The 16,074-nt window shown below is 38.1% G+C and overlaps 1 protein-coding gene across 1 annotated transcript in view; it reads left to right on the forward strand.

Moving 5' to 3' along the window:
• KCNQ3 (potassium voltage-gated channel subfamily Q member 3) overlaps positions 1 to 16,074 on the forward strand; it is a 465,976-nt gene that overhangs the window by 377,452 nt on the left and 72,450 nt on the right. The window contains exons 4-5 of the mRNA XM_056823075.1: positions 222 to 394; positions 13,705 to 13,860. Of these exons, the coding sequence (XP_056679053.1) occupies positions 222 to 394; positions 13,705 to 13,860 (329 nt within the window). The remainder of the gene's footprint in view (positions 1 to 221; positions 395 to 13,704; positions 13,861 to 16,074) is intronic.

Below are 16,074 nucleotides of genomic sequence, written 5' to 3' on the forward strand. Positions count from 1 at the left end.
TTCCAGAATATAAACTGTATCTTTGGAACGTGTCTCAGCTATGTTTTACCAGCTGCTTTAGTTCCTCCAACACAGGTAGTTTCTGATCTTCTCATTCACAAATAGGAAAATACATAGCAACTCAATAAATCTAAATGGATGGTGCTTGTTTATTTTTCCCTAATGTGCTTCCCCATTCTTTCTCTCCATCTCTCTCTCTCTCTCCCTTGCCTGTTTCCCAGACATTTTTGTGCTGATTGCTTCAGTGCCAGTGGTCGCTGTTGGAAACCAAGGCAATGTTCTCGCCACCTCGCTCCGGAGTTTACGGTTCCTACAGATCTTGCGCATGCTACGCATGGACAGAAGGGGTGGTACCTGGAAACTCCTGGGTTCTGCAATTTGTGCCCACAGCAAAGTAAGTCTTGGCAAGTCACTCACAACCCATCATTGCTAGCCCTATGCCAGGGAAATATATTCCCTACTCCCTTTTGCCTAGGGAAATCTTACTCATCCTTTAAAGTCTAATTCTAATGCCGTCTCCTACACAAACTTTCTCTTGGACAATACTAATGAATATTGTTTTTTATCATTTTTTAATTTTAATGTCATTTCCCCAAATACCAAGTATTTATTAATCTCTCCCTCACATTGAACAACTTTAAAAGATGTATACTAAATATACTAAAATATACTAAGTTGAACAAAATAAATTCCTGCATTAGGCATGTCCCCAAAGTATGTCTTATTCTGCACTAAAGTTCATCACTACTCTTGTCAGGAGATGGACATTATTCTTTAAATCAGTCCTCTAGAATCATGGTTTGCCACTGAATTGATATGAGTTCTATCACTGTTATTATTATGATCATTAACACCATTGTTAACACTCTAGGTCAGCAATGGTGAATGTTTTCGAGCTTGGGTGCCCAAACTGCAACTTCATGCTGCCTGTGAACCCCCTCTCCCAAATACATCTCCCCCTCATTACCCCAGAGAGTGAAGAAAGGAAGTGCTCTTTTAGGCCATCTGGAAAGAGGGACTGGGCATGCAAAAAATGTCCTCAGGCACTAGGAAGAGGTCAGATCAGCTTTCCCCCAACTCCTGTAGGATGGCAAATGTGCTGATACTTTGCCAACACTGCTCTAGGTGTATCAGGGAAAAAATTCTGGGGTGGGTACCATGGATCTTAGTGGAATCCCCATTGCCTACAATGGTGCCCTAAACATAAGAGGTGGATAGATGTTTCTCTACTGATTGATTGATTGATTGAGGATTCATGTTAAAACATGGACAGAAATTCCAAAGTTTTGAAGGTACAGATTGTTTAGGCTACACACCAGTGAAGGAAGTACAAACATTGATGACATCATAGATCTATCAAATACTATTATTGTCAGTATTGTTACTATTATTAGCTTCATTATTAGTATTTTTATTAATTCCCAGTCACTAACTGTGTTCTCCCTCAGACCTGACAAGGGTCTTTGTTTTGACTTAGCTAGTGCATTTATCATTTAATACTGTACCTTGTTAGTTACTTGTGTTTATATCTTATTTTCACTATGATCCTTGAAGACCAGGACAGTATCTTAACCAAAAGTTTTTGATTTTTCAGGACCCAACAAATTTCTTGGTACCTAAAGTGTATTTACTATTTATTGCATTTAGATCATTAAGAGTGAAGATTTAGAGTTAAAACAGACTAAGGATGCCATAGACTATACCTGCCTCATTTTATAGAGGAAAAAGCTGAATCACAAAAAAAGGTTAAGCCACTTGTCCAAGATCCCCAAATAGACAAAGACTATTCAAGGTTGTAGACTCAGTTTGCCGAATGAGGATCAGTGGGAGGAACTATGCCTATTTAAAGACCAGATTTAGAGAGGGAAATAGTATATGCAAGTATTGATCAAATGGTAGAGGGATTAGACATTCAATTTGGTCATAGGAGTAAGAACTAGGAGGATATTTAGATTTGATATCAGGGAAAAAAACTTTTCTAATATTTATAATTTTCCAAAAATGGAATGGATGGACTTGGGATACACTGGAATCTCCATTATAGAATATTTTAAATCACAAAGCTGGAAAACATTTTATGCAAATGTGGGGTATATTGTAGAGAAGTTTCCCTCTCCTCCTGCATCCTCACTCTCCATGTAAATTAGATTAGGTATCCTCTCCAGACTTTCTAAACTCTGAAATTCTGTGATTCTATGAAGTTTTTCATTATAATCAGATCATAGGCTCCTTGATATGGAGCTGGAAGTGCTTTAGAGGTCATCCAGCCAAACTCCCTCATTTTACAGATGAGTAGCTAACACCTGTTGAGATGAAACAACTTGCCCAAGGCCACAAAGACACTATGTGGTAGAACCAGGATTTGAACCAAATATTTTGCACTGTGAACCTGAGTGATTCTCACTTCATATTTGCTCTCCTGGATATAAATCCCAATAAGATGACTGAACAAAGGGGAAAACTGCAGGTATTTGGTTTCCCCATTGTATCAATTCTTTTGGCACCAGGATAAATTATAAAGATGATTTGTGAGAAAGAGGGGGAACAGATTTTTCTGCATGTGAGAAAAAGGGAATATCAGGAATAGCTATCTTGGAACTTAAAGGGTAAGGTAGGGGGACAAAATATGGAGCACTTCCTTGGGCTTTTTTCAATCATCACCTTCTTTTTCTGGGTCTGTTCCTCCTTCTACCTTCATCCTTTCCTTCAACTAAAAAGAGATGGCTGAAAGTTTCATCTCCAGACTTCACCTAAATACCAAAATAAATTTCCACTTTTAAAGCAGAAAATCAGCAACCCTGGTGAGACTCCAATTTTCCATGACATAAAAACCAATGACATCAGCTCTGAAGCTATTTAAGATTTGCCAGTGATGCTGACTTAACTCTTACATGATTAAGTACACCAAGAAAAATTTCAAATTGCCTTACATCTGTAGAAAGAAAAATATTTAAGGCATGGAAACACAATTTATTTTTTAAATAGTTACAAGAGAAAATCACTTTTAAGACAGCAAATTGGATCCCCACCCTCAGATTGAATCCATAAGCATTACAACTTAAAGTTTACTCTCTCCTTCCTCAAATTGCCTTATCCTGTGCTTCCTCCTACACATGATGTATCCACCCTTGAAGAGCTTGTAAGATTCCTGAGGGCAAGATCTGATTTGTTTTTGTCACTGTATGTGATTGTATGTTTGAAGGCTTTGAAAACAAAAAGATGACTCTATATTGACATTTTTGAATGGATGGGATAGAATTAATAGGTCTAGAAATATTGTGGTACAAAATAAAGTACAAGATATTTAAATTAAAAAGTGCTGAGCATGCAGGGGTCAAGTAACAAGTGTTTGTTAAATTACATTGAATTAATGTTTTTGTAGGGCATTATAGGGCAATTAGGTGACTCAGTGGATAGATTGTCAGGCCTTCAGTCAGAGAGACTCATCATCCTGAATTCAAATCTTGCCTCAGACACATACTAGCTATGGGACCCTGGGATAGTACTTTAACCCTGTTTGACTCAGTTTCCTCATTTGTAAAATGAGCTGGATAAGGAAATGGCAAATCACTCTAGTATCCTTGCCAAGAAAACCGAAACAAGGTTATGAAGAGCCAAACATGAATGAGATGATTGAACAACAACCATGTTTTTGTAATTAGGGAGTAACCAGTAGGACTTTATCTCAATAGGAAAGTAAGTCACTAATTTCACAAACCCTATGCTGTAGTGCCACAAGGTTGTATAGGTCCTACCAAAGGCGGGGAAGGCTGTTAGAGGTACAGAGGCACCCTGGACATCTCATCTAACTTTCTCTGGATTCCTTCAAATCTCAGCTCATGTCTTGACTTCTGAAGAAGGCCTTTCCTAGACCTAGCCCTTCCAACCTGAGATGTACATATAGTGATACCTAAAGGGATTACAGAGCCTGAAGAAGTCCAGAGAGTGACTATTTCTCTATTTAGAGGGCAGCTGGGTAGCTCAGTGAATTGAGAGATAGCTCTAGAGCCTAGGTTCAAATCTGGCCTCAGACACTTCCCAGCTGTGTGACCCTGGGCAAGTCACTTGACCCCCATTGCCTAGCCCTTACCATCTCTTCTCTCTTACTCTCACCAGCTTTTCCCCACCATTGATCTCCATTAATAAGGAAAGAGTCCCATGCTAAATGGTTTTGGGATTTGTGTAAATTAGGAATAACTAGTAGCTGGATCATAGAGTATTTAGGGTCCATGTACATGGAATAAAGTATAAAAAGTCTGAAGAGGTAGGGAAGAGGCTGTGAGGCGCTTTAAATGCAAAACGGAAATTATATAATTGATCCTAGAGGTAATACAAAGAAAGCCACTGGACACTCTATGAGATGGGGTGGGGAAGTCTAAAAATGTAGGAGGAGAGGAAGTGTGATATTGTCAGATTTTTGCCCTAAGAAAATCACTGCTGGCAACTGATTAGAGGATAAGTTGGGGTGGGCTAAGATCTGAGGCAGAGAAAACAATTGGACGCCATTGTGATAGTCCAGGTGTGAGACAATGAAGGCTTGCACCTGGGTGAGATGATTGAGAACAGGCAATTTGATCTGGCAATTAAGAGAGTATTGATAACTGTGAAAAGAAAAGCTTCCATTGAAGAAGTCTAAGAATCACATCAGAGAAGAAAAAGTCGACATGAGTAATTTAGATTAGTTCCCCCCCCCCCCACAGGAGTTTAATCAAGAAGGATTTAAGAGATAAAGTACAGTATCTAGGTTTGTCATCTTCAGTGTTCTTTTTTCTTCTAGTCACAAATAGATATCCCCATTTCTTGCTAATGTTAATCAATCAACCTGTACCCTTGATTCTCTCTCTCTCTCTCTCTCTCTCTCTCTCTCTCTCTCTCTCTCTCTCTCTCCCCCTCTCTCTCCCTTTCCCTCCTAGGGAATCATAAAGACCTGAATTTGAATCTTGCCTCAGATATATACAAGCTGTGTGACTCTGGACCAGTTATTTAAACTCTCAAAGCCTCACTTTTTTCCACATGTGTAAAGTATATAATAGTGCCTGCCTCAGGATTTTTGTGATTATCAAATAGAATAATATATGTAAAGCACTTTGCAAGGATTAAAGAGAGATGTAAATGTTAGCTAAAATTACTCTATGTCATCCAGCTATCTTTTTATTCCTCTCCCTTCACTGACAAACCTCTTAACAATATCTATACGACATGCCTTCCTTCTACCCAGGGAGGACTGGGTAGAACCTACCAGTCACCCTGCTTGCCACCCCTCTTCCTCCTGCTCCTGAACCCTACCATCTATTCTGGCCACTCTTCTGAACTCCAAACACACATTTCCAGCCCTGGTCATTAGAGGATAGCCCTTATGATTTAAAACAGGGCCATCTGAGAGCCTCCACCTGGAACCTGCTGAGGCAGACTCTTGTCAGAGAAAGAATACCAGAATTGAAGTCAGAGGACATGGTTTCAGATCCCAGCTCTCACATGCACTGTGTCTATATACACATACTTGTGTGAAGTTGGGCAGGTTGCCTTTTTGGGATCCAGATTCTTAATTTGTCAAATTCAGGTTTTCAATTAGAAGCCTTCTAGTATTAAATCATATGATGCTACATACAGTCTTCCCTGAAAACTCAACATATCGGAAATCATTACCCTTCCATTTAAACTTACTCCTTTTTCTCTGTCTGGTTTTTAGATGGTAGACCAACAGTCAGCTGCTATAGAGTATATACACAAAACTTTAGAGTTTGGTAAGCCTTACTAGAGATCTCAGTCCTCTAGCAGCCTGTTATTCCCTACCTCCCAGAAGGTGTGATTTATGCAAGCATTTAAGCAAGCCAGAGGATGAGGGAAAGGGTAATCCTTAACTGATGGAGAGGAGACAGAGTACACAAAAAGAACGATCATAAACTTAAAAACCTACATCTACACTTGTCATTTTTGTCCAGTGCCCCTGGTTTAGCTCCTTCGAACCAAACAGGAAGAATCAAACTCTTCTTCCAACATTCAAATACTCTTAAAAGTGCATTAGATTTGAAGTTGAGAAGATTAGAATTCAAATCCCAACCCAGGTACTAGCTAATTTTGCCTTTGTTGATTCTCAACGCAATGATTTCTGAACTTCTTCACATAAGAATATCCTCTAAATAGATAGGGTGATTCTCTGTCAACTACTTTTACACATCCTGCTTCTTTTAAGTAAGATATACACTTCCAGAATAGGACCTGAATAAAGGGTCATTAAAAATTTATCTTTGGAATAGAGAAAAAAGAATTATGAATCACTTCATCAGTATTTGACTTGCAAGTCACTATGATAGATGTTGGGCATATAAAGCCTTGATTTCAATGGACATCTAAGTGATGCATTGAATTGAGTGCTGGGTCTGAAGTTAATAAGATTTATCTTCTTGAGTTTATATCTAGCCTCAGACACTTCATAGCTGTGTGACTCTGGCAAGTCACTTTACCTTTTTTGCCTCATTTTCCTCATCTGTAAAAGGAGCTGGAAAAGGAATGACAAACCATTCCAGTGTCTTTGTCAAGGAAATTCCAAATGGGCAAAGAGTCAGACACAACTGAAACAAATGAACAACAAAAACCTAAATTTCAAGGAACTAACAAATTGGATTGAGGAGATAGCAGAAATTCATGAAACACTTCAATAATGGAAGAAAATAAAATGAAGAGCCAAATTGTGTAGCAGATAATATTTGGCAATAGAATAGTCAAGACGAGGTAAATCATTGAGGACAAGGGTAGTGGTGGAAGAATTTATTTTGAAGAAACATTAATTTTTTTAAAGTGGATTCACTTGTAAGTTTCATGTTAAAAGGAGTGAAGAAGGCATCTGAGGCAGAAGCCAAATCATGGAGGGTCTTAAATCCTAGGATGAAGCTTCTGGAATTTACCTTGTAAGCAGTATCAATCGACCAATATTTATTATGTGCCAGGCACTGCGCTAAGCACTAAGGGAGTCATTGTGGGTTCTATAGTATCAATTCACTAATGATTAAAAATTCTCCTAGACTGCTGACATTCTGAAAGAGACATGTTTAAATGGGTCGTTTTTATAGCAACAGAGAAGTGAAAACATTGAACTGTGGACAGTAATTTCCCATCAATTATTTGTGTTTTCAAAAGATGATGTCAGAAATGTGAGGGCTTGCTGAGATGTGTCAGCTTCCACACTGACTCTGAAGACAAACTATCGATTAGTAAATCAACCCCATTGTGTTCAAAAAGCAAACCTACTATTGAAGCTAATTTTCAACCAGATGCATTTCTAAAAATCCCAGCTTTAGCTAGTCCCATCAGGCAAAATTTTGAAGCAAAAGAAATCTCACCATAGGGACCCTTTTCCAATGATGGAAACACATTTTGAAAATCCAGTACTCTTAGAGAACAAAAGTATATTTACAGAACTGTGACTAATTTCAAAAGTATATGTTGTAAATGAGCGTAAAACCCTGTTCTGTCTGGGTCTAGGAAGAAATTGCTCACTTTAGGGGGTGTCTGGTTCTTTTCTGCTACTAAGCTATTAGTTGGTACATGGAAATGGACATTTAGAAATAAAGTCCTTTGGCAACCAAAGGCCAACTGCCTCATGCTGGAGGATCAGATAAATGTGAGGCAAGGCCTCTATTTTTCATGAAGGTGGGCAATGAAAATGTATACAACTGAGTGCAAATAAAGGGATTTAATGCAGCCCTGCTCTCCATGAACTTATAATAAAATCTTATAAATAAATGAATAAAAATAAATAAAAACTCATAATTGAAATCTTAATATCTAGAGCCCTAGATCAGAGCCTGTAGGAACTAGAAATGCTGCTAGGAAAAAGAAACTGAATTGGCTTTCTTCAGTAATGGAACAGCCAAGCCTGAAAGAATCAATAAATTTATTCTGGTTAGACCTAGGAATCAGAATGTAGGACCAGTATATGACAGTAGAGAAGGTCAGATTTCAGCCCAGTGTAAGAAGGATCATCTTGATAGTTATTCAGTAAAAGGGGGGCTGCTTTTATTTTCTGCATCATTAGAGGAATTCTTATAGAAGCTTGCTGTTTGAAGAAATTCCTGCTTCAGGTATGGGTTGCACTAGATGACCTCTGAAAATACCTTCCAACTCTGAGATGCTATGATTCTGGTTCTAACTCCTCTAAAGGTCCTAAATGTACTCTATAAAGTCTGCTATGGGACACTCTCAAAGGTGCTTGTCAAATTTTCAAGTGTCACAAAACTGAAATAATACATGACAGTTCATTAGATTGCAAGTTCTTTGAGGGCATGATGGTCTTTTTGATTCTTTTTTGTATGCCTAGAACTTAGCACGGTGATGGGCATAAGGAAGGCCTTTAATAAATATTAACTGACTGACTACCAAAGGTCTTGATAGATATGGAGTAGGATGAAATTCAATAGAAGTATGTGGGAAACCTTATACTTCGGTGTAAAATTCCAACTTCAGCAGTATGATATAGGTAGAATTTTTCTGAAAAAGATCTGATACTTTTTAATAAACTTTAGACTCAATATGATTCAGCAGAAAGATATAGCTGCTGATTAAATATAGACATATAAATATAGAGAGAATATCTATCTGTCTGCCTGTCCATCTATCTATCTACCTATCTGTCTGTCTCTGTCTGCTGTCCATCCATCCATCTGTAAATCCATCCATCTGTCATTCTATCTATCTGTCTATCTATCTATTCTATCTATCTATCTATCTATCCATCTATCTATCCATCTATCTATCTCTGTCTGTCTACCTATCTGTCTATCTATCTGTCTGTCTGTCTGTCTATCTTACCTGTCTATCTATATTCCATAATAGAGTCTGGGGTAAGGGTGATGCTGACATCTGAAAGGCACAACCCCTCCCTGTTTTAGTGTCCTACTTCTTTTACAAATAATTCATGAATCACTTTTGGGAAACAAAGTGGAGAATTAATCAAAGTTTCCCATTCTTGTTACTTCCTACATTTGCAGCAATTGCCCACTAAATGCATCGACTAACAATCATTCCAAAGGAAGAGATACCACACAGAGAAGGTATAGATCTTAATGGAGGATGGATTTTTCAGGCAGTCGATGACTCATGATTACTGGTGTTGAGATGAACAAGTTGTGGTATATGGTTGTATGGAATACTATTACATCATAAGGTACAATGAACAGAATGACTTCAGGAAAACCTGGAAAGACTTACATGAATTGATACAAAGTGAGCAGAGCCAAGAGAGTAGTGTATACAATTACCAAAAAAGTATACAATGATCAACTGTGAAAGAATAACCATAATCAGCAAAGAAAACCATAAGAAACTCATGAAGAAAATGCTACCCATAGAAAAAGAGGGACCTACTGGAATCTGAGTGAGAATCAAAAGATGCCATCTTCCACTATATATCCTTCATGCTACTTCTATTGTATGTGGAATGTGTCTTCTATCATGACATGAGAAATATGGAAATCTGTATTATATGAAAGTATGGGTGTAACCTATATCACACTATTCAAATACCTCAGGAAGGGGGAGGACGAGAGGGAGAATCTGAATTTAAAAATGTTTAAAAATTTGTCAAAAATTGTTTCTTCATATAACTGAAAAAATAAAAAACATTTAAAAAATAAATAAATAATAAATAAAAAGAAGAAATGTTCTCCTGGGGTATCTCTCAAGATGAGTCACTATCAGCTATGCGAGCACTTCAAAGACCTGTTACCTCAGATCAGTTAGTGGGGCAAAAGAGAAGACAAGTGGCAGTTCTTCAATTGTCTATTTAGAAGTTTTGAGTGCCAATTTTCAGAATGTCTCAGGAGGGTTAGAGCAACAGAGATGACTTTTTAGAAGTTATCTGGGCAGTACAGTTTCTTGCAATCCCAGATCATCAGGTTGAGGGGATTAACTGGGAAAACTACACTGGGATTCAGGGGGAAAAAGGCCTCTCGTTACCAATAAGAGGATGTACAACTGAATATAGTGTATATTAACTATATCTTCTTGAGCAAGTAAAATATATTCATTTACATTTTAAAATTTTCATTTTCATAAAATTTTCATTTGAATTTTAAACTTAAATTTTAAAATATATTCATATACATTTACATTACAGCAGTAGGGCAGTCTGGTTCATGCAAAAATCTTCATTTGCAGATATATCCTTTCCTAGAAGGAAGAGGCAGGATGGTGTAGTGCATAGAGAGCCATTCTCCAAGCAGGGCAAAAGCTGGTTCCAGTCTTACCTCTGATACATAGAGCCTGTGTGACCCTGAGAAAATTACGTAACCTCTTAATACTCTTGATGACTCTTCAAGATTCTACATTTCAGAAAAGATGCTGACTTCAGTGGTAGAGAAAAATGTCTTCAATGATGAATTTCCTATACTGATGAAAGCACAGGGTCAGTCCTATTTCCTTCCTGTCTTCTTTATGTAGATGATAAATAGGGATACAGAATTATGGGGATGAGGAGGTTCAGCGAGATAACACATAGTATAGAGAGCCAGGCTTAGAGATGGAAAGTCCTGGGTTCAAATCTATCCTCAGTTATTTCCTAGCTGTGTGACTCTGGGACAGTCACTTAACCCCTATTGCTGAGCCTTCACCACTGTTCTACTTTGGAATCATTCCACCTTATTGATTCTAAGAAAGAAGGTAAGAATGGGGAAAAAAAAAAGATTCAAGTGACCAGACAGCATGGAACACACTGCAGTAGTCAAAGTTATTTTGGCTCTATTATACTCTCCATTGAGGTTGTTCATTGGCTCATATCCCTAGGAGAAAACAAACCCTGCCTCTGACCATGCCAGAACATCAGAGGGCAGGGGAGGACAGTAGCAGCTGCCATAAAAAATATTGAATCTATAAGCTGAGCTAGACAGTTAGTTCCCTGATATTCCCCAGTTTGCTTCCTCACCTCCTATGGATTTCCCACCCTAAATCAAAGATCTTGTTCTTTTTTTCCTACTCATGCCAGCCCATTGGCTCGCATTTTCCCCTGGTACCATCCTTGCCCAGATTTTCTCCCTCTTGCCTAGACATCCTCTCCTCTGCCTCATATGAAGATTGTTCTTTCCCTATCGAGTGCTTGTTTAATTCCCTGAATAAATCAGTCCTGCCTCAAGTGGAATATCGTAGGATGCCAAGAGACTGTGATCTCTCATAGCTATGATCTCTAATCGCACTTTGCCAAGAGACTGATCTCTTATAAATTCTACCAAAATGGAAAAGATTCAGGTATATGCTCTGAACAGCAGTATGCTGGTAAATGTTTAACACTGGGATCTCTAAGGGGAAAATTTTGCTTTGGACCCATTTTTAAATTTAATCTGAACCATTAACATTTTCTCCATCACTTTCTAAAGTCTAGACAGTCAACAAAACAATAAAACAAGCCCATATTTTTGGTGTTTTCACCAATTGCTAAGATATAAATGCTCACACTGAGAATTCAACAATTGGCCTTATGGAGTCTAGCTGACTCTAGCCACATTCCTGTCTGTAACTCACTACTAGTCTGCCATATAAGGAATAAACAAAAGGAGTAGCAAATTTATGGGGAAAAGATAATGAACTTACTTTAACACATGTTGACTATGAGATGATGGTGGGGGTGGGGGTAGAATGTCAGACCCTATGATCTAGAGATACATTTCAGAGGCAATCTAGTACAGCATCTGAATTTAACAAAGGAAAAAGATGTAGCTGGGTGATTCATGGATAAAGAGCCAGACTTAGAGACAGGAGGTCCTAGGTTCAAATCTGCTTTCGATCCCCTCCTGGTTATGTGACCCTGGGCAGACCACTTAGTCCCCATTTGACTATTTCATGAATCTTAATGTGCTAGATCCATGAAAGTTATTATTATTCCTCCAAAACAGATTGTGAAGGGGACATCTGGGTGGCTCAATGGATTGAAAGCCAGGCCCAGAGATGGGAGGTCCTGGGTTCAAATGTGACCTCAGACACTTCCCACTGGTGTGATCCTGGGCAAGTCACTTAATCCCCATTAGCCCTTACCATTCTTCTTCCTTAGAACCAATACACAATATTGATTCCAAGATGCAAGGTAAGGGTTTTTTAAAAATAAAAAAGAAAAGAAAATGAATAAAATGGATTGAGATGACCTCTTTTTGACCCAGTTTGACCTAGCTTGAAATGGGCTAGGCAAGATCCTCTGCTACAAATGAAGGAAAACAATATGAAGAAAGAAATAAGTCAGAGAAAGGACCTGTGTCTGGGCACAAGATTTCTCCTGCCAGTTTATGCTCTGCTGCTGAAAGAGGTGGCAAGAATACAGAGCATGTCCAGATTCATGTAACTAAAGCTGTGGGAAGAAGATTGAACTTGGATTCAAAAGAGATCTGGTTTGAAATCCCACCAAACCTCCTGACTTTTCTGGGCTCTGGTTCTGCCATCTTTAGAGCAATAAAAATATAGAATTATGGCTTTGTCTTTCTTTGTATTCCCAGCACTTATATGATGCCTGGCACAAAGTAAGCACTTAATAAATGTTTGTTGGTAGACTGACTGACCTGCAATACTTAAAGATCAATGTGAAGAACTATGGGATATGTGCATGTGTGTCCACATATATTAATATGCATATCAATAGATAAATAGATGTGAATGTGTATCTGTGTAAACGCATGTGCTTATATATTTTTATCTAACTTATGTGTATATGCATATGTATGCATATATTTATGTTCATGTACATGTGTGAATACATATATAAACACATTGTTTTTCCTACCTTTTCCATTTCATTTGATTCTTGAAACACAGCAGTGAATTAAGTATTACTGGTCAGTGCATCAATAGATGTTTAATTATTTTTTATTTATTTACTAATCATGTTTTGTTTATTTATGAAGCACCAGACATTTATTAAAATCTGGAAAGATTTAGATATCTATCAGCTATAATTATTGAAACCTGAATATTTTAATGCTTCCTACCCCAAGAAGCCAACCAATTCATATGGCTAGTTCCTTTTTGTTATATTTCATATCATTGGATGAGCCCCCTATCATTGAAGGGAGCATCACATTTCTGTACAAACTCTAGTCCAGATCCTTAAGCCAGTGAAACTTGTCAGTGAAACTTACCACTGACCCTCTTATTTAGGGACAAGTCTTGTTCAAATCAAAGAAGACCTAACCTACTAAACCTGATCCCCTGATTGTTGGGTCCTATTTTCCTAAGATCCACTTTTCTGGCTGGAACTAAATCAGGGAGGAGGAGAAGTATTATGGCCCCCATCTTTAAAAAAAGAAATGTACAAGGAATTAATCAATAATTATGGTATTGCCAAAGATGACTAAGAAGACAGGTTCTTAACAAGGTAGGTTGTAGAAGTACAATTATTTCCATTTTATAAATGAAGAAATTAAGGTTCAGATAAGTCAAGTGATTTGCCCAAGATCACCCGGTGAGTAAGTGGTAAAGCTGGAAATGGAACCCAAGCCCTTTGGCACTTGTTTTGGCACTAGAAAGAGTGTCTTACCATGATACCTCATAGTTGTACTGGATACTATTATTCAAGCCCAAATCCAGGGTTGAGGAATTATAAAGTGGAATCTTTCTGGTCTCATTCTTTCCAGTGGCCATTCTCCTTCCCTCCCTAATGCAACACATTTGTTGTATACAGAAGCCAAAAGTAACCAATTTATCCTTTCTTTCAATTGCTTTCTTTTCCAGGAACTCATCACTGCCTGGTACATTGGATTCCTGACACTGATCCTTTCCTCATTTCTTGTCTACCTGGTGGAGAAAGATGTGCCTGAAATTGATGCTCAAGGAGTGGAGATGAAAGAGGAGTTTGAGACCTATGCCGATGCACTCTGGTGGGGCCTGGTCAGTCACTGTCCACATGGTTTCACTGGCAATAGCCAGGGGGCCAATGATGAAAGGAAACATGGTGGTTGAAATCAAGAAAAGATGATATGGGAAGGGATTTCCTTTTTGTTTTTCCTTGAACCAGCTAAAATCAGCTCTTACCTCCCACTTTAAATGGACCATCCTTGATAGGAAAAGATGTTTTGCCAACAACCACTATCATCAGTAAGGCAGAAATATGTCTTGTTTTTCCAGCAAAAGTGAGGATTTTTCACTGACTTATAAATCTGAAACCTTTTATAATCAAGGATATATGTTTTTAAGATATTGTAGTTTAATGGAAATCATGGTACAACAGGAGTCAAAAAATTTGCTGTTTATGTGCCATTTAGTTGTGTGACCCTCAACAATTCACATCATTCTTCTAAAAACCTCCTTTTCCTCCTTTGTAAAATGGGGATAAGAACACACTGCCTTCTCTATGGAATGGTTACAAGCAAAGGGATTTTATAGACCTCAAAGTAATATGTAAAGAGGAGCCTTTTTCTTATAGGTATCACTGATGTTCAGGCTAGCAGAGGTAAAAGGAGCCTTAAAAAATTATCTAATACAACCACATCAGTTTATAGATGAAGAAATGTAGGCCCAGATAAAGACCTTTGTCAGGTATCATAAAAGCACAGCTTTACAGCTGGAAGGCACTGTAGAGTCTTTCTGGTTCAGCTTATCATTTTACAGATATAGGAAACTGTCCCAAGGAGATTGTGACTTGCCCAGGGTCAGAGAGACATTAAAACCAAATTTGAACCCATGTCCTCTGCTACTAGATCACCCAATCTTATTGAGGTATATTCAGAAGCCATTGAAAAGAGAAGATTGCTGGCTGTTATTGAACTTTTCAACAAGGTGCAATTACCAATGGAATCTGAAATGAGCTAAAAAGAAAAGCTATCCTTTTGATTTTTTTTAAACTTTATTAAAGAGAAAACAACCAGAGTTTCCCCAACTCAAATTAACTATCTCCCTTACTACTCTGGATTTCCTCTGATTCAAAGTTTTTCTCCTAGACAGGATTGGTCCTTATATAGAACAATCACGTGCCTGGAAGTAGGGGGCGTGACCCCTTCTTAGCATGGGATTGGTCCAATTCAAGACCAATGGCATTCTGGGAAATGCAGTCCCTGGTCAGGATACATTTTAAAACCCACAAGACAGAATAAAAATATTTCTATAATGATGCACATTTATATAGCCCTTTCTTTATGACCTTGTGTGGAAACTATGATCACTTCCAATTTACAGCCCATGGAACTAAGACTCAGAGAGATTATAAACCCAGCCAGTAAGCGTCAGAGCCAGGGCTTACTACAATTCTGGGCAAATTGAACCCTTTATTCCTTGGACTCAACAAGCCATCCCTTAACTCTATGCATTCATACAGGTTATCCTCATACCTTGAATGGATGCCTTCCTCATTTCTCCTTATCCAAAGCCTGTTTTTTTTTTAAATTTAAGAGCCAACACAGGTGCCACCTCCCCTGCAAAACTTTCCTTGATTCCTCTCCCTGCTCCAAGCAACTCTCAGTTGAAGTTAAGTTTCCTAGAATCCGTTGTCTGGATCTTTCTTTGCCCCTATTGCCTTTTGCATTGTATTAAACATAGTCACATACATCTGTGAATCCCCACTAATGACTGCAAACTCCTTAAAAGCAAAGACTGTGTAACATTTCATCCTCGTATACCTCAGTCCCCAACCCAGTGATTTGCACTTACCCAGTAGTTAAGCAATTTTTTGCTGAATGGACAAGGTGATATTTTTGCTGGGTCTTTAGGCACAGCTTCAAGAATAGCACTTAATATGGAGGGAGGCATGTAAGGAAAGGTATAAAAATGGGAAACTGTGGAGTATTCTTGGGGCAAAGCAAATTGGCATTTTGTCTAGAGCAATGGGGATGGGAAATATCACAACTTTACTAATAAGCTGTGCTCTAAAAGTTCTATGACAAAGTGGTTTGGAACTTGGAATTCATTCTTTGTGATATATGTGGATATGCATAGTTGTTCATTTCAAGGCTGAACCCTAATCGAGTTAAAATGAGAAATCATCAAGAGGGGACCTCAAAGTTCAACCTTTCCAACTTTTATCTGAACAGGAATCTCCTCTATAATAACACTGACAAATAGTCATACATATTTCATATTTCCATTTTTGGAAAATGGAAATCATTTAAA

This window comes from Monodelphis domestica, chromosome 3 (assembly GCF_027887165.1).
Source record: "Monodelphis domestica isolate mMonDom1 chromosome 3, mMonDom1.pri, whole genome shotgun sequence".
Classification (NCBI taxonomy): domain Eukaryota; kingdom Metazoa; phylum Chordata; class Mammalia; order Didelphimorphia; family Didelphidae; genus Monodelphis; species Monodelphis domestica.